Source organism: Carassius auratus, unplaced genomic scaffold (genome assembly GCF_003368295.1).
Source record: "Carassius auratus strain Wakin unplaced genomic scaffold, ASM336829v1 scaf_tig00002576, whole genome shotgun sequence".
NCBI classification, from domain to species: Eukaryota; Metazoa; Chordata; class Actinopteri; order Cypriniformes; family Cyprinidae; genus Carassius; species Carassius auratus.
Genome location: NW_020523459.1, coordinates 36,693 through 59,898, shown reverse-complemented (window position 1 = coordinate 59,898; position 23,206 = coordinate 36,693). Strand labels below are relative to the sequence as shown.

The 23,206-nt window shown below is 36.3% G+C and overlaps 1 protein-coding gene across 2 annotated transcripts; it reads left to right on the top strand.

Moving 5' to 3' along the window:
- The first annotated feature begins 77 nt into the window (after positions 1-77).
- LOC113069838 (tetratricopeptide repeat protein 39A-like) lies at positions 78-23,113 on the top strand. 2 transcript variants are annotated; one of them, XM_026242888.1, is made up of 20 exons: positions 78-546; positions 2,061-2,111; positions 2,345-2,395; positions 10,728-10,832; positions 14,135-14,266; positions 16,202-16,245; positions 16,468-16,535; positions 16,666-16,730; positions 17,043-17,142; positions 17,292-17,357; positions 17,767-17,875; positions 17,973-18,040; positions 18,198-18,257; positions 18,377-18,538; positions 19,062-19,153; positions 19,461-19,581; positions 19,973-20,084; positions 20,360-20,474; positions 20,674-20,790; positions 20,954-23,113. In XM_026242888.1, the coding sequence occupies exons 1-20, from the start codon at positions 506-508 to the stop codon at positions 21,069-21,071; spliced, it is 1,797 nt and encodes a 598-aa protein (XP_026098673.1). In that variant the 5' UTR covers positions 78-505; the 3' UTR covers positions 21,072-23,113. The 2 variants fall into 2 exon arrangements, with proteins under 2 accessions (XP_026098673.1, XP_026098674.1); XM_026242889.1 differs by lacking the exons at positions 78-546; positions 2,061-2,111; positions 2,345-2,395 and adding an exon at positions 5,020-5,209.
- Positions 23,114-23,206: the final 93 nt, after the last annotated feature.

Sequence of the window (23,206 nt, the reverse complement as noted above, 5' to 3'; positions counted from 1 at the left end):
AAACGACCCCAATCGCATTTCGACGGGGGCTCCCCGTAAAAAAATCGCGTTCCGGGGCGTAAAATACACGTTTTGGCGGGGTTCCCCTGGTAAAATTCGCACTCCGTGAGCTACATACCACGTTTTCAGGCCGAGGACATAAAAACAACCCGCGGCAACAGTGATAAAGTAACCCAATTCGTTGTATAATTGCAAAAATACTCGTAGGACTTTGTGAATGGTGAACCTGGAGGACTTTAAGACCAAGGAAGAGTTGCAGCGCAGCATTCCAGCAGTTTTCGCAAGGGATCTCTTTATTTGTGGAAATTGGTTTCTCCACACCTCCCAGTCTGCCTCACATGTTGAAAAAGTCAGTGTAGAAACACACGGCCGCTGTTACCTCTCGAGCAGAAGTGCAGTGCTCACCTGTGGTAGCAAGGACAGGTAACGTTAACGAATGTCCAGGTAGTGACCAGCACACTCTCCACTGTCTTACTGGATTTTCCGTCATCCCTTCCTCTTTGGAATGAGTTTCTGGAGACGCAACAAGAAGAATGACGACAAAAAGTAGGTTTGCTAACTTTCACTTTTTGCTCAGGTGGAAAGAAATCCGTGCGGCAGATACAGGAAGATAATTTGCATAAATGAGAAAATGACGGACTTCAGTGTTATGGTTTCAGTTGATGTGTATATCTAAACTTTGTGTTCTTACATATCACTGCCTCCTTACATCACAGTACAAATGGCATTTATAGTCACTTGGATGGTAGGAATATTTAGGAACACTTTATTAATTTTAATTGAAAGAACATAATGCTCAACAGACAGATTTGTCGTTGTATATTGAAATATGAAAATAAACAAAAATAAATGTGTATGTTATGTTACCGCTGAATATTACATTATGCATGATATAATGTAAGTGTAATCCAAAATCAACCTTTTAATGTGAAAACAGGACATGCATTAATTATTTAATTGAAAGTGATGGGATTTGCTGCTCTTTGCTTCTTCTTTTTCTTTGGGAGTGCCTCAGTATTAAAACTGTACTATAACACAATTAGATTTAAATAAGTACAATAAATGTAATGCTGGACAGATAATTTGAGTTTTATTTGTAATGAAATGAAAAGACATTTATAACACAACACAATTAGATTTAAATAAGTACAATAAATGTAATGCTGGACATATAATTTGTCTGAGTTTTATTTGTAATGAAATGAAAAGACATTTGTAAACATTTGGTTTATATAGCCTTCCTCATGGACCCCTCGTCAGAAACAAGAGTCCTAAAAGAAATGAAGTTTGGGAATTACATACTTTTTAGCTAAGTGCCATGATTCTCATTAATATAATGGTACCATAGAATATGCAGTCATTTGAGGCCTGTTAGAGTATTAACGATTATGACTCATTCGAAATGATACTATTTAATTTTCTACTGAATATGAAACTGTATCATTAGTATATTGCAGAGTAATGTGAGCCTTAAAAATATGGTAAGAGACTGTTAGGTTAATCAAAAGGCCTATGGCAAAACAAAAAATTTAGCAGATGATGTCATAACATGGATGAGATTTGGAGCAAGCTGATTGGATGATACCTGTTCTGTCATGGTATAACCCAACCTTCCTGTTAAAAAATAAATAAAAAATGACATCACAGGTGCTGCTTGCTGCTGTCTGTTAATGCTTAACTGTTTATTGTTTTATGACAGAGAAGTAGACGTTCCTTTCAGAACGTAATTTGTTACATGTAAAAAATGTTCCTTTTGCTAAATTGAATAATCGCTGATTTATTTTTATGAATTTCTAACATACAACTATTTGTATAGCGATTAAATGGGAAATAAAGTTTCAGTTAGTGCTACTAATTGTTCATTAAATGTGCACACATTGTCTTAATAATGAGACACTGGGTTTCATGTTTAGGGAAACTGTTCAAAGCTGATGAAATATGATCTTGAGATTTCTTTTCCCCAGATATTTTTATGTATTCAAGAAGCAAAGTAAATAATGGCTCAAATTGGTTATGAATAAAAGATCAGATTTTGTTCCCATGCTTTCATCTGCTTTTAGGGATCAACTCAAGACTGAAGAGTCACTGGACAGCCCCACGTCTCCATCTGAGTGAGTATTGCCACACTTTAAATCAACCCATGTTTCCACACAAGATCTATTGTCTGTGACTCTGACAACAATTTGAAATGAAACACATTTAAGCACACAGACTCTATTAACTGATAAAAAAAAAATGCTATTTACCTGTATTTAGTCAACATAAAAATTTAATTTGAGAAGTTCTTGGGTGATAATAGTGGCAGTAACTAAAAGATTGTTTCCTTTTTTTTCTTATTTTTTAGGGCACCTAATATAGAGAAAGACGGGCTGGACCCTGTCATCACTGATTATGAGTAGGTTTCCGCCTCCACATTTTTTTTTTTGAAATATCATTTTGCACTTTGCTCTGCACAGTCATGTTTTGTTTAAAAAAACGATGTAGAATCTTGCTTGTTCATGCATAAGTGAACATGAAAACCACTAGCCAGATTAGCCTTTGTGTTGCAACAGGTAAGATGGTACTATCAAGTTACTTCCCATAATGCACTGCATTATGTATGTGTACTGAACTATAATTTAAGCATAAATTAGTACTGATCATGTGAGAAATAGTAAATTTTTTGAAGCTGAAGTTACTGTCGATACTAGTAACATCTATTTTTTATTACATACTCTTACATTGTGGAGATTATGGTGGTAAGATCTCATTTGAGAGATTTAATGATTGTTCTCATAAAGGGCAGGTTCCTACCATCCTCCACATGTATTATTCAAAGGTTCACTCCAGATGGCTTCCACATCAGCTACACTAAATCCAATACAGAATGAAGCTCCATCACATTAGTCAACACGAGGCTAATTTTCGTTTTTCTTATCAGATTGTCTTACTGTAAGGTTACTGTACGATCATTATTACTTTGATCTAGAACTGAAATGCATAGAACAACAACATTATGGCTGTACATGCAGATAAGATAGCTTGTGATGAAAGCAATGTGTTAAATATTTTTGCATGGACAAATTCCATTAGCATTTTCTTTAGAAATGTAAATATAAAAATCACAGGGCTGATGGTTATGGTTGCAAGTTATTGATGTATATTCTGCAGATTTGCAAAACCAACACGTCCACAAAGTTCTCCCTCCATCAGTCCACATTAGCAACTCCTGCTCAAGGGAGCGTTCATTATTCCAGTCGTTTAGTTTCTTTGTATGTGGATGTGCGTTGCAGGGCCAGCTGTACCAATGCATTACATCAGAAACTCCTAATTACCTCTGTGAAATATATATATATATATATATATATATATATATATAAACAATAAATTGTGCATCGGTCTAATCTGTACAGATGACTTTTTTAAACAAATAAGCTTATATACAGTATTTATTTCAAAGAAATCACATTTTTTATTCCGCAAGAATGCATTAAATTGATCAAAAGTTGATCCTTATAGACATTCATAATGCTACAAAAGCTTTATATTTCAGATAAATGTTGTCATTTTGAATTTTCTATTTATCAGAGCATCCTGAAAAAAAAGTATCACTGTTTCCACAAACATATTAAGCAGCACAACTGTTTTCAACATTTATAATAATAATTGAAAAAAGTTTGAGTACAAGTCAGCATATTAGAATGATTTCTGAAGGGTCTTGTGACACTGAAGACTGAAGCAATAGCCATCACAGGAATAAACTACGTTTTAAACTATATTCAAATAGAAAATAGGTATTTTAATTGACAATAATATTTTTTATTGAAAAAATACATTTTTTACTGTATTTTTGATCAAATAAATGCAGCTTGGTGATCATCATAAACTATTTCTAAAAAAAAAAAAAAAAAAAACATTACCAGCCACAAACTTTTGAACTGTACTCTATTTAAAATTTAGTTTTTTTTACAGTACATATTTCAATAGTGTTGGATTTTGTCATGGGTTGTCTGCTCTTATATCCATTTTAATATTTTCCTGTCTGCTGTTTTTGGTTTCAAAGCTCAGCATGAGCTCTGTTGTTCTTCGGGAGGTGGCGATATGTCAGGTTTATTGACCTGCTTTGCCCCTGTCTAAGTGTTCCCTTATTTGGTCATGTTCCTGTTCTCGTTGTCTCATTATTAGTTAATTCCCTGCACCTGTCTGTCCCTTATTAAGTTCAGTATAAATATGTAGTCTGCCTCATGCTTCCTTGTCTGGTCTTAAATGTCATCCTTGTGCTCTGTGTCTCCCTGTTGGATTATTAAAGACTCTTTGTTTCCTTGCTCCAGCACAGTGATCCTCAAATCTGGTTCGCGAGATCCACTTTTCCCTAATCAAACACACCTGAATTTGCTACTCGATGTCTTCAGGATCATTGCAAATCACAGGTGGGTTTGTCTGATTAGGGTTGGAGCTAAACCCCGCAGGAAAGTGGATCTTGCGAGCCAGATTTGAGGATCACTGCTCCAGCGAATTGTGACACACCCCCTCTCCTCATCACGCCACAATCTGTGTCACTTCCTTGTGCTGGTTCTGCGGTCTGCATCTGTCTTCCATGTCTCATGATCCCCACTGTTCAGCACTGATTTAATGGCCTGTTATTGTGTTGAATGTTATTGACCGCTGTGGAGTTCAGGTTGTCACTTGACTGCAGAAGCATGATGCCCACTTTAGGAGAATTTAGCTAGGTGGATTCTTAAGAAATTGGATCCACCTCCATTGCATCATTGACCAATCAGAGCCCAGGATGTAGTGTATAGCATGTTTGATACTGAGAAGAGGAGGAGGCTGAGGTGTTTGTTGGAAGGCGGGGAGACAGCGAGAAAGAAGCAATGAGAATATTCACTTTTTCACTGTGTGATAGTCATCCCAATCTTATTAAGCTCTGTGTTCCTTTCCTACTGTCCTCTCTGCAGCTTGAGTGAGTGAGAGAGAGAGTGTGTGTGTGTGTGTGTGTGTGTGTGTGTGTGTGTGTGTGTGTGTGTGTGTGTGTGTGTGCGCGCTGTAGCCAGAGGGAAGCTGCTGCTCTGCTGATAGCAACCACTGCGAAGGCCTTTTCTCATACACTGTGAATTACTCCGCTTCTCTTCTCTCTCATTTTATTCCTCCTTTCTCTCGCTTTACTGCACTCCTCGATCTCATTGTACCAGATGAAAATGTCAGGAGAGGCAGAAAGTCTGTCAAACGGGTAAGAACGTCACACAGCTGAGAGCATGCTATTGTGTGAATGTGTGTTTTAGCAGTGATTGAGGACTATTAAGTGTTCTTAAAAGGAGAATGCTTTTACAGCCTGCATAACCGGAAAAACAGGAACGGTTTGGAAATATTACACAGGTAATCGTTTTGTATGCCCTTGCTTTCAGAGCTGCTCGTGTTGTCGGATTCATTTGTTAAAGCGTAGAGCACAGTTTTTTCTAATTGTTGTTGGAGTATTAGTCTCTTAGCACAGGGCATGTGCATTTGTGTGTGTTTTAGAGTCAGCTCGTTTTTTCCAGTGATGATCATCAGTAATCAGTTAGTCCCCAGGCGCCATCAGCTCTTCAGAATCACTTAGCATCACCATATTTAGTTTGTGAGCACTGTAAGGTACAGGGAGTACAGAGGTTCATTTCACCTCTCCCGTAGCTTCTGAACCAATCTCAGACCACTTCCTTTTGCTAGCCTGGCTCAGTGTAGCATGCACTGTTCTTCATTCATCAAATCATCCTGCTCTGATATCACATATCAGCATCAGGGAGGAAATTCACTTTCTGTTCTGCCTGTGGGGGATGAGAAATGCATAAAGCCAATTGTTGCTAACTGTGTTCTAGTTTTACTTACAGAAATATAAGGTTTAATTAAACTTTTCAGGGCCAGTAAATTCATTCTAGGGTGTAAGACTAAGTTTACATCAGTTTTGGGCATTGTACTGCACAAAAGTAGGAGGAAACATGGTCAATATTATAATTATAATACTTACATTAATGCATTTTGATAAAAAAATTAACTATTTATATACACGTTTTAACGTCATCTTACACTTCACACAGTTGACTGTTGAAAAACATGATGCAGTGCAACAACAACTGCGTGATGTGGCTTATAATGTAGTTATATGCCCCTAAACTTTAAGACAAAAGACTTTAAGGCAAAAAAATGCCCCTGTAGCATATTTATATCATATGATAAGGGATATCACACGAATAGCGTGAGCAATATCACACAAGTGTTGTTTTTTTTCTCGAATAGCACGGTTGAAAAATGTGATTTTATCAACAGCGCAAGGCTAATGATAATTAAACAATATTTCACAGAGTGTGTTTTTGTGCTTGTTTTTAGGCCTGTCATGGATAGATAAATCTGACACTAAAACCACCAGTAGCTGGCGGCCAGTGCCTGTTATAATAAATGATTAATTGAATCATTCAGTCAAATGTAACTCACTCAATTAACTTCTTGATTGTTGTACTGTTGTATAAAATTAATATTACATTTGCTATTGCATGCTGATATTCTGAAAAACAAAACTCTTGCTTATGTGATATTACTTAATATATAATATAAATACAAAAACTCATACAGGGATATGTTTTCTTTTTAACTTAAAAGTACAGGGACATTTTCACTGGAATCGAATAGGCTTTATCATGCAGTTAATAGTTTTGGACTTTTAAAACAGTTTTTATTTGTTTCTTACTCTTTCTCAGTATAGTCTCTCCTTCACTCACAGTCACATACAGCACAAAAAAAATGTAATGGGAATGTCTTTGAACTGTAATCAAGGAAATATCACACCTTATGTCCTTTTAAAGAGCCTTAAAAATAGTGTCTGAAGCATTTTTCACACAAAAAGATTAAAGCGTGAGTTAGCATACAGCTGTTTAAATGGGTGGTTCACAGTTTTTTTCTATGTTTGATTGTATTTCTGGGGTGCAGCCTAACATCTTAATGCTTCATTTTTAAAGTGGTCATATGATGCTTTTTAAAAATATCATTATTTTGTGTAATAGAATATGCTGACATGCTTTAATGTTCAAAAAACACTTTTTTTTTTTTTTTAATACTGTAAATTTATTGTAGGTCCTCTATGCCCCGCCTCTCTCAAATGCTGCATTTTTTACAAAATCCCTCCTTCCGACAAGCGCAGTCTGCTCTGCAACTGACTCAGTGCATTGTGATTGGCCAAACACTGCAAGTATTCGCCAGAAATGTAATGCCCCTTTCCATAATCACGAGCTTCATCTTTCAAAATAAATGTAAAGACCATTAATAATGTCCTTAGTTTTACCATCAGTTCAAGCCCGAAAGGGGAACAGAGTGGTGTGAAAGGCACAGTGATGAAGCTCGTATGTGTTTGCAGTACACAAGCCACGGACGGTTAAGACAGCTGACTCCACTGTGTGACCATCTCTCTCTCTCTCTCTCTCTCTCTCTCTCTCTCTCTCTCTCTCTCTCTCTCTCTCACACACACACACACACACACAAGCAAAAATCTACATTTAAACATTCAATAGCAAATGCTTAAACTAATAACAAAACATACTTACAGTAGCTGATTCATAAGCGGCAGATTGTTGAAGCAAAGTCAGAATTACCTCTTCTCCTAGGTTCACGAAACGTCGTCCATAAAATACTGAAACCACGCCTTCTTTCTTTGCGTGAACATTTGGGCGGCATTACGCAAATATTTCCACATAATGACGTAGACATTTGGGGGAGTGTTTGAATGAGCCATTTTAGGGGGTCTTAGAGTCTTAACTTTGATAAAGAATATCTCTTTGGATTTGAGACTTTAGTCTTTACAACTTTACAGATTTTCTTCCATGGCCCAAGAGCTTGTAACACTCCAAAGAGAAAGGAAAAATTGAAATAGCATTATATGACCCCTTTAATAAAAAAATTCATTATTTTTCACATAATTTACCTTTATTCCACACCGCTCTGTCCCTTCTCTAAAAACACACTGATCATTTCCTTCATTTATGAAGCCGCTCCCTCAGAAATAGGCGATAGGCTTTGACTGGTTAGTTAGCCCAGTGTGTTGTGATTGGCTAAACATCCACTAGTACGTGTCTAAATGTCCCGCCCCTCACCTCAGCGGCATGTGCTCCGGTTGTATTGTAAACAACGGCGTCGTTAATATCGCTTTTCAGTTTAAGTCCGATTGAGAAGCTGAGGATATTATTGAAGAGGATCATACAGAACTTGTGCGAGCACGGCTTGTAATGTTAGGCCTATGTTTTTTGTTGTATCATACTTTTAGATACGCTGTCATTTGTAAATGCTACTGCTTATGTTAGCTTTTAATATACAGTTTTATCCTGCTTATCCTAAATAGATTTTTAGGTGTACCTCTAGTTTTCTCTTCCTCTTTTCTAAAGTAGCACAGCATGGCCTCGCCCCCAAATCCACAATGGATCTGTAATGAAGATGTGCGTTAACTACAGACTTTCAGCTTTAATTTGAGGGTATTTATATCCAAATCAGGTGAACGGTTTAGGAATTACAACAGTTTGTAAATGTGCCTCGCACTTTTTTCGTTTAATTTAAAATCCATTGTGGTGGTGTATAGAGCCAAAAAGATTAGAATTGTGTCGATGTCCCAATATTTATGAACCTGACTGTACTAATGTATGATAAATGTTTCAGTGATTCTGTGATGTGGCCAAAATGGAAGATATTAAAAGTCTATAGTGTTTTTATTTTTTTTGTCTAAAATGACAAATAAAATATTAATACCCTGATATAAGTCATTTTTTGTAAGTAAATTTTAAAACAGTTAGGCCTGACATTAGCCCAGGCCATCAATCTCATTGTTACTGGCCAAACGGATCCCATAAAGAGGGTCTGTGTTGTTCTGTGTTCATTTGGAATGCAAAGACGTGGCTCTCTTTCAGTCACACTTATTGATTTGATTAGTTTCAGTGGAGAATGGCCAGAGCTATTGTCTTTTTACATACTTTTTCAATTCCCAGTTCATATATCGACATACAGAATTGCATGAATGGTTGTTTTCCGCAGAATGTTTCAGAATGGAAGAACTGTAAGTGGTTGTTGGGTTTTTATTAGATTAGGAGTCATGCCATAATCTTAGCAGGCACTGGTCAGGACCATTACAAATTTCAACTCAATTTAGAAATTAATTTTAAATGGTGCTGTAATTTGAAGAATGTGTCCCTTATACAGAGATACAATGGGCTTTGATCATGTTCCTCTCTGAGACATTTGTCTTCTCATCATGTGTCTAAAGAAACAGTAAAACTGATTTGTTTCCCATTAATAAATTATGATTGTGTTTATCACTGTATGCTTAGAAATGTACATTTTCCATTAATATATCATATAAATGTTTGCCATTGCATTATTGTAAATGTGTAAATGTTTAAATGGTTCATTTATTCTGTGAATTGACTAGTCATGTGATCAGAACATGGCAGCCCCCGTGAGGCATCCTGTTCAGTGTTACTCTTATTAGGCCACATTAGTTGAACATGTTTAAAAAAAAAGGCAATGTCATTAATTTCAACAGGTAAAAAAAAAAAAAAAATCCTACTAGAGGTATAAATCTTACTGACTGATTGTGTGAAAACCCCTTTAGATTGCCAGGAACTAGACCTATTGAGTATGTGATTCATTAATCTTCCACGAAGAAAAGAAAAAGGGCTGATGCTTTTACAATTTAATTGCAGCTCTAGAGAGTGTGGTTATGTGAACTGTAAGAGTTGTACAGTCTTGTCCCATTGCTCACAGCTCTAGTCTTGTCTATCAGTGCACCTGCAATCCCACAATTACATTAAATTAGCGCATGCAATTATAGAAATGTTTAAATCAATATTTATGAGCTTATGTGAGCATAATACTTTGTAATGTACATCGTAAAAAAAAATCAAACCCTTAAAATGAAAGGCTTAAGTTTGATTGCCTGAAATGTGTAGGTAAAATCTCATTGAACTTTCAGTTTAATTACTAATGGAGATAACTGAGCCTCATAACGATGAAGACATCTTTTACAGCATGGTGTACAGTGAATTAACTTGATGCCACATTATAGTTTAAATTTACAAATATAAAAATCGATTTTCACTCATGTTTCCCGCAACTCTACTTTTTTTCAAAATTCAGTTTGAATGATCATCCTGATTGTTGTTACTGTAATAGTATTATAAGTTGGCAGGTTTGAACTGCAGTAATGTCTAGTTAAGAGACAGAAGTTACTGTGTCCTACCTGCAATGTGGTACTAAAGAGACTCCATCAGTATAATTGTTTATGCATAAATCAATAGACAATCAAAAGAAAAGAAATCAATTCTTTCAATACATTCAATTTTTGAAGATTTTCTAAACCGATTTGGAGAATTCAGCATTAAATAATGCTCACTAATAGATCCTCTGCAGTGAATTGATGCCGTCAGAATGAGTCCAAACAGCTGATAAAAACACTAAAGCAATCTATAAGTAATCAACACAATTCCAGTCCATCATTTAAAGTCTTGTGAAGCAAAATGCTGTGTATTTCTAATAAATAAACCCATCATTAAAACATTTTAACTTTGAACCATTGCATTCATTCACAGCAAATGTTCCTTTGGTGAGCAATTGTTTCAACAGGAATATTTTTAGAAAATTATAATTTTTGGGGTGAAATAGTCCTTTAAGACAGAGGCTTGGGAAGTAGCATTTGTTTAAGATAAGCATATTTTAAGTTCTTTTCTTTTTATGTGTGTTAGGTCAGAGAGGTCTGACCTGTCAGTGGCTCTTCAAGACTGCATGGTGGCACTGGATCTGTTCCTGCGAAATGAATTTGACGAGGCTTTGACCAGACTTAAGAGCAGGTAAGACCACCTGGGTGTTTCATAATAAGATTTTGGCCTGCTGTGCTTTACTCTTTTGTGATCTCTAATGATTGTAGAGGTTCTAGGTTTAGAACATTTATGGAACTTCAGACCTGAGAACACAACGAGGCTCTATTATTTATTTTAATTCCTCCTCGTGTGTTTGGATTGTAGTGTTTCATAATCAGTTTGAATCACTGTTCATAATCCCTTTTGAATCGTATTAATTGTATAAATTGTTTTGCATCTGGTTTTATACATTAAACGGGTCATTTGATGTTGTTTAAAAGAACCTTATTTTGTGTATTTGGTATAATGAAATGTGTTAAAGGTGCAGTGTATTATTTTCCGCATACTGTACATTTTTGTTTCTTCTCTATGCCCTGCCTTTCTGAAATGCGTTGTTTTTTACAAAGCTAATCAGTCTAAAAAAAAAGCAAGGTGTGCTCTGATTGGCCAGCTATCCAGTGCTTTGTGATTGGCTGAACACCTCAAGCGTGTGGCAGAAATGTTATGCCCCTCACCGTGCTGTGATGCGTGACCCAGTCAGAACACCAGCGAGACAAGACAAAAACAATAAAACCCATTATAAACGAGCCATTTGTTGCATCCAGTGGGGATATAATTATGGATTATAATGACTTGTACTGTCTTTTTATGTGTTGCACTGCATCGCACTGTGTTAACATAATACCATGTCTGCATTTATGATCGGAGAAACAACAAACAACAAGCGCTACTCTACACCAGTGGTTCTCAATTCCAGTCCTTGCATCCCCAAGCTCTGCATATTTTGCATGTCTCTCTTTGTTAACACACCTGATTCAGATTATCAGATCGTTAGAATTGAACTCACTGCATGAACTGTGTTCCCATTGAGATGGTCCCTACATAGTGTTCATTGCTCCCTACTCCCTGAGCATGGGAAATCTATTGAAGTTTACTTCACTTCAGAACATTCATTCACGGGTTTGGGCAGCGTTATGCAAATCTTCTCAAACTGTGACGTAGACGTGTGGGGGCGTGTCTAAATGAGGCATTCTAGGAGGGCATTGACGAGTCTTAACTTTTATAAAAAATACCTATTTGGGTTTGAGATTTTAGTCTTTGCAACTTTAGGGATCTTATCTATTCACGAACAGCTTGTAACACTCCAAAGAGAAAGGAAAACTTGAAATCGCGTCATATGACCCTTTTAAGTAAGTACGCAAGTGCATAATCTAGTAATTTACATTGAATTGTTGTTGTACATCATTTTGTGAGGTGAGTCTTTTTCCACAATCATCGGGTGTTTCTCAGGGAAATCTCACACAATCCAAAAGCTACTGAATCAGTTCAGCTCTCTGGAGATTCATCTCTAGATCTTTTCTTCTTTCCACACCACACCCTGTTTTCATACGTATGCTGTATCTTAGAGCATCTCGCATTTCTTCCTTTCTCACTACTCACAGCTTTGGAGGGGTGTGTGCCTTTGTGTATTAATAAACTATATAATTTTTCAGTCTGTTTTGTAATCTTTGACATCTTTACATCTTTGTCCCCTGGGACCCTCTACTTTTGATAGGTTGCATTCAGGATTCAAAATGAGCTTTAAACCACACCTTTCAATGGTGATTTTTTTTTATTGGTTCTCTTTATTTATTTATGTATTTTTTTTTATTATATTGTATTCGATGAAAATCAGAAAAGTACTCTTAGAAATTAAATGTAATCCATATATTAAGTTGAATTTCCTAATAAAGCCAACTCTGTCTTATTTACCCACCAGTCAGTATTTACTCCCACGAGTGCTAATTTTGGATACTTCTGCTAAATAGTTCTGTTTCATCTGTCAGTCTGGATATCAGGTCAGAAAGTAACACGTAAACATAGACACGCTGTTGAATTGATTCGACAATCAGAGGATCCCACTAAACATTATGCTTCTCACTGTTTGAAATTGCCAATAGTGAAGTTTTGTGATTTATCTAATAAGTTTGTTTTAGTCTCGTCACACCCCATTCCAGCCAGCAGGGCAGGGCCACTACAAGCATGGAGCTAATGAAGGGTACAAGAGAGAAAGTTACAAATTGAGGCAGAATGAGAGATTGACTTAAAAGCAGAACTGTCAGAGTCCATGTCAGTACAGATTCAGAGTTAGAAAACAACAACTTTGCTGATAGTTAAGATGATCTTCCTGCAATCCCACTGTGGACGATTCCTTAAATAGGAGGGGTACCTTTTTTTTTTTTTTTTTAAGCCCTCTAACCACTATTTTATTTATTTATTTATATTTCATAACCTGAAAGGCTGCCAGATCTCATAACTAAAATGAGTATAAACAGAAACATATTTAGCACTCCAAATAGAGCTGACAGCTGTGTTGTGCTGCTGTGTGAAGGTAGTTTCTGTCTCTCCTTTCACACTTCTTGACTTGTGATTGCTGTGATTTGCAGGACATCTGATTTGACTTTGCCAGGATAATTACACATTATGCATACGTATTGATTTGGACATCAGGAAAGTGTTTGTAGGAAAACCTCACCAGGAGAAACAACAACAGCACAAACACTATTTCAAAGCCTGATATTTGTTTGCAAGTCAACAGCTGTTATGGTCTTATTAGCATTTTAAAACTCTTTTTTTTTTTTTATAGAACTCTTACAAGTCGGCATATTCATAAATTCATAATTATCTGTTTAAAAGATATAAGTAAGCCTCTATGTATGAATTTGGCATGCATTATGTGTGTTGCCCTTGTGGTATTTTATCACATTTATTGTTTGGTCAGAAGATGCCAAATATGCCACATTCCTGTTCCTGTAATGCTAATTTTATTCCAGTTCCACCTGTGTAAAGAAAAGAAATGTAAACCTGTTGTTCCAGACATCTCTCTACCCAGGAATGTTGGACCAGTAGTGTCACATTCTGTTCTGCTCCTGAAAGAACTGAAACTGCACTGTACATATACACTAAATTTTGTTTAATTGTGATAGGGTAAATAATAATGTATTTATTGTAGTGTATAACTGTATAATGTAGTGTATTTTAACAAAATACTATATCCACATTTGTAATTGACAATGAGTGTTTCTCTGCTAGTTTTTCATAATGTCATTAGTATTAGTGTTTTTGGTATTATGTTGCCATACTGTATTCAGAATGTTCAGGTTACACAAACATTTCCAGGCTTCATTCACATTATTGATGATATTATAGAGTGTCTCGAGGTGAATCGTCTTTTACCATCACTAAGTTACACCACCCACTCCTTTGTAGTGTATATATAGATCTAATGCGTCCTCCTTTGTGTTCTTTGTCAGGAATAAAGACAGCATGTATCACGCACTCACGTATGCCACTATACTGGAAATGCAGGCCATGATGACCTTCGACCTGGAGGACATCTTGGCTGCAGGCAACACAATGAAAGAGGCACAGGCTGTGTGTCAACGGTGCGTTGTTTTAAATTTTAATATGCATATATAACATTGAAATATTTTTTTATCTTGTTTATTATATATATGTAATATTGGGGATGCCAGTTCATTAAAAAATATGCATTTAAAATATTTATAGATATCATAGAGAGAGAGAGAGAGAGAGAGAGTAACATTCTAGCAGGTGTATTTTAATTTCACTGGCTTTCATTCCATTTCTGGGAGCAGGTGCTACTATTAACATCCATACACTATTTTCAGGTTCCTCTCTGTTATGTCACATTTGTATTGGTGAGGTAATCCCACAATGCTGCAGGCCATCAGCATATCCCAGATGGCAGAGGAATTTCAGAGGCCTATGACACGCTGTGTTGGAGGGGTGTGACAATCTGGTGTATGCATGGTGTTTCCAGACAACTCACACCTCTGTGACTCTGCCACGTCATCCAGGCCCTGTAGCGCTGGAATGCCTCTTTCAGCTGATCACACTCAAACTCTTCAGCTTTCTGCACATCAATTACACCGTCTGGTCCAAATAATAACACTAACAATAACAATAATAGCCACGTATGCAGGACAGTAAAGCAGTTCTGTCACAATACATACCTGTATATACTTAACTACAGTGATCTTAATTGGTCTAATAAGGTAAATCAGTTAATTGGAATGCTGTAAGATAAGAACAATGTGCATTTTCATTACAATGTGCATGATGATGATGATGCATAAGGCAGTGTATTATTAAGAGAAATAAACAGAAACATTTACTAATTTAGTTGTTCTAGCCAAAAATGTAGAACTACTGACGTAAGACAGCCAACAACCCCCCCCCTCATTAATATGTATAATTTTTTTTATTTATGCATTCATTAATCTCAAATACTAAAACTACTATTAATAGATCATGAAAGACAAAGCAGAATCCCAGTGAAATAGAAAATTTTTTAATTTATTATTTGACTTGTATATGTAGAATATATGAAAACTGCTTACTCTATTAATCTAAAATCATTAATGTGTCCACAAATTGACCCTAATTGTCAAATAGACACACAAAAAGAGTTAATTATCAATATTAACCTACATTTCCTGCATCTGCACCACCAGTCGGCTTGTCTGGAGCGCATGTGCTAATCGTTAGGCCACAGTTCTGACTTATTAGACCCATTTTATTGCCTCCTTTACATCTGACTAGATCTGATTACAAGATTAGGAGTCATATAACTATGCATATAACTATGTTTTCAGCCTGCCGTTGTTCCACAATCTCTAGTATCTGTTCATTTACATCATTTAAATGCAGCAGTTTATAAAGTGAGCATAAACAAAACACTCTGCTTCTGTTTTTTTTTTTTTACTATAAAGTATATATATATATATATATATATATATATATATATATATATATATATATATATGTGTGTGTACATTGTGAACATCAATGTAGCTTGTTTACATTGCTGTGGCTGTTACTTGAGTGATACAGAGTGACTTCTGCATTCCATAAATACACAGACCAGTGGTTTTCACTCATAAAACTTTGTAGGGTGAACGTGGCCTACTTATCTTAGCCCCCCCAGCTCTGCATTCATCTGCATGTCTTGTATTTGTGTAAATTTAATAGAAGCCAAACTGACTCAGAATAATTCATGTTTGTCCCTCAGAGGGGAGTCGGTTTACTCAGACAGAAACCAGACAGCCATTGTGTCCTCCTCAGATCCAACTGCGCTATTTGTATGGCCTTAGGGGCACAGTGAATCAAGCCGTGTTTTTTACTTTTGGATTGAGTGCAAATTTGTCTACCAGCTTTCACACACTACGACTGTAACCGAGAACACAAGGCTGACCTCAGCCAACTGTGCCAACTGAGCATGTGACGTAGTAACCACTACTGATAGGTCATTGTGTTGTTTTAGGACAGGACTGATACGGCTGTGTTTGTCATTCCAGATACCGTAAAAAGTCTTCCTTCAACAGCAAAAACTTCACAGAAGGTGGGTGCCTAAATACATATTTCACTAAACGATTAATTGGCAATAAGTATGTATCAGTAAAGAAATAAATCATGCTAATACTTTGAGATCTTTTACAAAAGCTCATCACAGGCTTCTTCTTGTAACAATAGCAGTTTATGCAATCACTTCCTCAACCCATGGTGACCATATTGTGGCTGTGTAGATGATCTGAAAGTGTAATTACATTTGTGTCATCCCCAGAGGAGCTCCATGCTGAAGTGTGCTATGCTGAATGCCTCCTCCAGAGGGCAGCACTCACTTTCCTGCAGGTCTGTCCCAGTGTTTGATTACCTTTTACTGCTGATATTAAACCCACTCTGCCCTGTTATCATGTATGTGAATAAAATATATTATCGTGGAAAAAGCTATGTTGCCTATTCAAGATTTATTTACTTTCAGGATGAAAATATGATCAGCTTCATCAAGGGAGGAATGAAAGTGAGAAACAGCTATCAAATATACAAGTAAGACCCGCTGCAGTGTGGTTTATATATATATATATAACTGAAAGCTTTATATTACATATAAATATTATAATTCATTTAACATTTAAACAAATAACTACAACTAAAATTTTAATAAAAGTAACTTAAAACTGATTTGAAATATACAAAAACAAAAATGAATTAAAAAGGCAAAAACATAACAAAATGACAAAAAAATAAAAAGTAAAATAAAAGAGAATTCAAAATATTAATAAATGCTATACTAGCCCAATAATACTAGTACAGTATATCTGTAAGTTTATTTTAACATGTGTTTGTGTTAATTGCAAGAGAGCTGCATACAGTCCTGAAGTCTGCAAGTTATGTTCAAGGTGACAATCATGGACATTTTGAGGGAGGCGTTAAGCTCGGGATCGGGGCCTTTAACCTGGTGAGTGCGTTATGTCATGTTTTCGTGTGTTTTAGCCTTAAAAACCTTTAAATGTTCCCTCTTAAATCAAACGTGAACATTTATTAATCCTAGCATAGTTTAGTGAGGGCAAGTCTGTTTTCTCAACCCCTCACCTGTGTTTATCGCAGATGCTGTCTTTGTTGCCAACACGGACTCTCAGGTTGTTGGAATTTGTGGGCTTCTCTGGTAACAAAGTGAGTATTGTGTAGTACTAAGCTTAGTTTGGCTTCGGTTCATTTGGCGTGTACAAATGAATTTTGATCTGAGCTTGGCTGTTTTTGCTTTCTGTCTGTCTTAGCAATAAAGTGTGTCAAGGTGCATGACGATGCTTTTTATACTTGTTAGAATGAAGTGAAAGACACAAGTGTGAATGATTTACTGTGTGTTGTGTCTGTCTTAAAGAAATAGTTCACCCAAAAATGAAAATTTGCTGAAAATGTACTTACCCTAATGCCACACAAAATGTTAATGAGGTTGTTTCTTTATCAGAACAGATTTGGAGAAATGTAGCATTACATCACTTGCTATCCAACGGATCCTTTTCAGTAATGGGTGCCGTCAGAATGAGAGTTCAAACACTGTGTACATATGTGTGTGTTTTAGGAGTTTGGTCTTCAGCAGCTCCAGGAGGGCTCTGCTGAACAGACTTTTCGGTCTTTCCTTTGTAACATGTTGTTGCTTTGCTACCACACCTTCATGAGCTTCATTTTGGGTAAGAGAAGATTGCTTCTGAATTGCATTTTTAATTCATATGTTGCACATCAGAAGTAACAATCTCTATTTTATCCATGCCTGTGTGTGTCCTTTAGGCACTGGAGAGGGAGATGTGGAAGATGCAGAAAAACTGCTTCAGCCTTATCTGAAAAAGTATCCGACGGTACTTAATCACCATTTTCAAATGCAACAGTTTCCAGTCAAAAATCTTAAAACACTTTCACTTTCATTTACATTAGGATACAAACAGCTGCTAAAATCACTGTTATTAAATATTAGAGTATGAATTGTAAATCTGACAACTGCTGTGTTTCTGTCAGGGATCCATTTTCCTGTTCTTCGCTGGTCGAATAGAGGTAATTAAAGGAAATCTGGATGCTGTAAGTGATACTTACTTTTATCTAATGCATAAAAAAGGAGTGTGTTCTTTTGATTTTTATATTATTCTTATTTTTTATTTTTAATTGCCTGTGTGCATATGCACGTTCTTGTTCTGAAGGCCATCAAGCATTTTGAGGAGTGTTGTGAAGCTCAGCAGAACTGGAAGCAGTTCCATCACATGTGTTACTGGGAACTGATGTGGTGTTTCACCTATAAAAGGCACTGGAAGATGGCCTACTTCTACGCAGACCTGCTCAGCAAAGAGAACGCATGGTCTAAGGTGAAACCCTAAAATACACAGTTGACTGCTGCACTGAAGAGTTGATTATTGAAATAAAATGGGTTGAATTTCCTGTTTATTTATACATTTCAATTTAAATGTTTAAGGTCAGATTTTTTTTTTATGTGTTAAAAAATTTATATTAAAATTTAAGATTGCTCTTTTCTATTTTAATTTATTTTACAATTTAATTAATTCCTCTTATGGCAAAGCTGAATTTTCAGCAGTCATTACAGTCTTCAGAAATCATTCTAATGCGATGATATTCTGTTCATGAAACAGTTCATGTTTGTTTGTTTATAAATATATATATGTGGGTGTGTGTGTGAATATGCATGTATATAATGAACTCACTTTTTAATAAAATTAGATGATAAAGATTTTACTCTGGGTTTAAAAGGTTTGCTGATGTAACAAATAGAGGCTGAGGACAATTAATCTCCTGCAGGGATGTTTGTGTTTACTATGCAGTTCAGAACTCATTGCTTTTTTTTTTTTTTTTTCTCACACACACTTTTTTCAGGCCACATATGCGTATATGAAAGCAGCTTACCTCAGCATGCTGAGTCGTGAGGAATGCCAGCCGTTCGGGGAGAATGAGGTGGCTTTGTTTAGGTAATGGCAAGGGAATGGTGTATTTTAGTGTGAATGTTCATGTTTGTTCAGAAGAGAATTTAATCACATGATTAAATATAAACCTATAAACCAAACAACATGACAGATCAGATCAGTAAAATGTCATTTATATCATATACAGCCTGTACAGTAATATCATTCAGTTAAAAAAAAAAGCATTGCAAATGCCCAAATATTTTATCTCACATTTAATTTGAACGTCTAATTTAGCCCATCCTCTTGCAAATATAAAATGGACGTCATATGTACTTTACTGATGCTGTGATCTTTTTTTTTCACTTTTCAGACAAGTTCCCAGTCTGAAGCAGAAAATAGCTGGGAAGTCATTGCCCACAGAGAAGTTTGCCATCAGAAAAGCTCGACGCTATAATACAGATAATGCCATTCCTCTTCCTGCACCTCCATTGGTCAGTGTTCAGTTTTGCACAGATTTTACTCTGTATATTTATTTGATACTGCAACTGTCTTTTTGCATAGTTCACACAGGATTTCCTCTTGCATCTTTGGCTGTCATGTCTCACTGCATTTGGAGTTGCCATTCAGATGTGTCAAGTCTGATAATGTACATTGGCACTAGTGTATTGCATCCAAAAACGGGCTTCCTGTTCTATTCTATTGTGTGCCGTTTTTTATTTTTATATGTAAGAAGGCATCCTGTTTGAAAAGCCCTTAAATTAACAAAGAGTATGGAATTAGACCATCCTTATTTGTGTAATCCCACTGCAAAACAAAGGGAAACACCTGGACAAGACACAGTCTAAAATTCATACTCATTGTGAGGGTATGTTTGCACGACAGGAAATGATGTATATCTGGAATGGCTACACTGTCATTGGGAAGCACAAGGACCTGACAGAGGGCATGCTGAAGACCCTTGAGGAGGCCCAGCAGACGCTTGAGCAACATCCAAGTAAATTCTCCTTCCATACAATACAGTACTGCTTATGCTGGTGTCCACTTTTTAAATAATAGTTCACCCCAAAATAATCTAATTATTTATTTCCTCATGTCATTCCAAATGATACTTTGCAACAACGGATAATAATTACCATGAGCAGCAAAAAGTAACAATGTAACAGTGTGTTTCATTGAAAAAAAAAAAATCATCCACACAGACACTCTCTGTATCTCATTTAGTGTTTTTTTTTTTCTGTAACAAAAATGTCTCTGTGTGTTTGCCCTCAGGGACCGAGTTCACCACAGATGACCAGTGTGTGGTTAGTCTGCTTAAGGGGCTCTGTCTCAAACACTTGGGTTTCAAGGAAGAAGCTGAACATTACTTCACCCTCGTCCTCTGCAAGTCAGTCTTGCTCTTTTACTGTACAACAAATCACACCTACTTAAAGAGAAGTGTTTGTGGTTTTTCTGTACACAATAGGAAACGATACATGTTTTAGTCTCCAGTATGTCACAGATAATAGAAAATATGTTTTAAACACTCTTAAAGATAGCAAGATCACAAGTGCTCTCCTTCTCTCTGTATGTTTGTACTTGTACAGTGAGAGTCAGATTAAATATGACCACTACCTGGTGCCCAATGCACTTCTGGAACACGGTTTACTGTGTTTGGAGCAGGGCAGAACAGAGGAGGCCATCAAACTTCTGGAGACTGCCAAGTAAGTACAGTCCTGACACTGACAGTGATTGTTTTGTACCTCTAAGATAGCAAATGTATATAATGTGTGGAGTGACCCAATTTGCATAGTCAAATATTACATTGATATTAAAAGTCGTTGCCTTGTTAGTCTTGAACACTATTAACCATGATTTCTTTGCCAGGCAAAATTACAAAAACTACTCCATGGAATCACGGACTCACTTCCGGATCCAGGCAGCTCTACATAAGGCACGAGGCACAGCTGTGAATGGAGACCACTGCTCACCCTCCAGCCCTTAACAGTTGGGGTCATCGCTGGGGTCACAGCAAGCCAAGATCAGGCTTGACGTGGGTTGCCATATGCCAAGAGGAGGACTAAAGGAGCACATGACTGATCAGACCCGAGCTGAGCTTATAGTGACAAATCATCTTCATTGAATGACACACACAGAGATCATACAGTACATAGACAACAGCTGCATGAATGATGTTACGTGAAGTGCAATGCAGTTCACTTAAGACACAGAAGTGACATCATGCTGTTATGATGTCATATAAATAAGACTGTGCTGTTAGAATATTGTAAATGTAACATTATGAATAATAATAATATAACCCAAGATAGTTATATCAGTCCAATTAAATTATGCTGGTACTTCATGCTAAGAACATTGTCACTCAGAACAAAAATAAGGCCATCTGTCAATCATATTGGCTGCTTTCGAAGCTTTTGTTGGTAATGCTCTCCACTGTTGGTAGCCCTGTGACATCAGCAGCCTAGACGTGGCTGTGCCTTACAGCTAACGGTTTGATTTGGATTTAAAGCACATGTGCACAAATATTAGTTTACTTTTAATCTTTGGAGTATAAATAGGTTATAAAATAAGCCTGTTGTCCAGAGGTTGTATGATGAATGTTCATGGGTTACTCTTTGGTTAGAGTACTGTGGCCTTGTCAAATCGCATGGACAGGATTCCTGTTCTAAGCATAGTTTTTATCACATAACATTGTCTTTGTGTTTCTGTGTAAATAATTAGTCTGTTTTAGCAATCTGTTAAAAAAACGAAGAAAACAAGCATCTTTGTAACGGCAAATAAGAAACTTGAAGTTTTGTGGGTATAGTTTTTTGTTTTAGTATTTATTCACTGTTGTGGCGCCTTTCAAATTTGTCCCGTTGTAAGTGGGCATCTGAATGTGTCTTTTAGAAAGGCAGTCTCGTTCATGTGGACTTGGTCCAGATCGTACTTGAGCTCAAACAAACAAGTCTTTTAGATACATGCAGGACAGGCTGGCATGCCAGCTCTAGCCAAAGTGAGGGATGCATTAACAACCACTACAGCCTCACACTATGAAGAGAAAGAACATTTCAGCTGGTTCAGGACGGGGATTGTACTTTGTTCAGTATATGAATGCTACTTCATGGAGCTTTTCCCTGTAGTATGGAGTTCAACAAGCTAGACTTAGCTGTAGTGTAGTTTTCAAATGCGGTCTATTTTAAGTTGTAGTTTTAATCAGACAGTCCTGAACTTCAAGGCTTGTGTATTATATTAATTTATCCCAGATTAGTTGAATAGTATTCATGGATTTTTGTTCTTCTGCAGTGTAATCTGAATAGTGCCTGTTTTATGAGATGCAATTCTACCAAAGTCAAATTTACATTCATCATCAGCTCATGGTGTTACCTTGTGTTTGCATAGAAATTTCACAGGCAATGTGTTTCATGCTGTGTTTGAAATGTGGCAAAACAAAATGTTTAAAATTGAATGATTTATGGGGTTTACATTGTTATGGCTTTTGTTTCTCATTTAAATTCTTCCTGATTTAAATTGATTTTACAGGCTTTGGGCTATAGATGTCAGCAAATCCTGTATATGGTGCATGGCTACTGTGTAAACACATTCCTGTAAATACTAAACATACATTTTCTAATTTAAAATTAAATGATATGATAGCATTCCAAAAGACACTTCTTTTGTTTTGCTTATTTGTTCTAAGCGGTCTGGCGGCTCAAAGAGATATTCCAGTCCAAAAAATATTTACATTCTGTCATCACTGATTTTCTTGCATGAAAAACAAAAGGGCATTTTAGCAGAATGTCAGCCTTGCTATCCACTTTCATTGTATGGAAAAAAAAAGATGAAGGTGAATGAGGCTGTAATTCTACATAACATTCTGTCGAACATCTTTTGTTCTTCATATATTCAAAACATAAACATAAAAGGGTGATTTTAAAATAATATTACAAAAATAAAACTAGTCTGGTACATTGTATTCAATAAAAAACATCCTGGCTACACTATACATCTGTAATACTCAATGTCAGCGTTGTTACTCTTAACTAAAACCAAAACTATTAAAAATATGCTTTTAAACAGGTCTTATGCGGTCAAGTTTACAGACTTTAAACCCCCTTTTGTTGGTGTTGCAAGTCGGCA

Coding starts and splice junctions, on each gene's coding strand:
- LOC113069838 (XM_026242888.1), top strand. CDS start 506: ATGAGTTTCTGGAGACGCAACAAGAAGAATGACGACAAAAA. Junction 14,267..16,201: donor GCACAGGCTGTGTGTCAACG/GTGCGTTGTTTT, acceptor TTGTCATTCCAG/ATACCGTAAAAAGTCTTCCT. Junction 17,143..17,291: donor GGATCGGGGCCTTTAACCTG/GTGAGTGCGTTA, acceptor TGTTTATCGCAG/ATGCTGTCTTTGTTGCCAAC.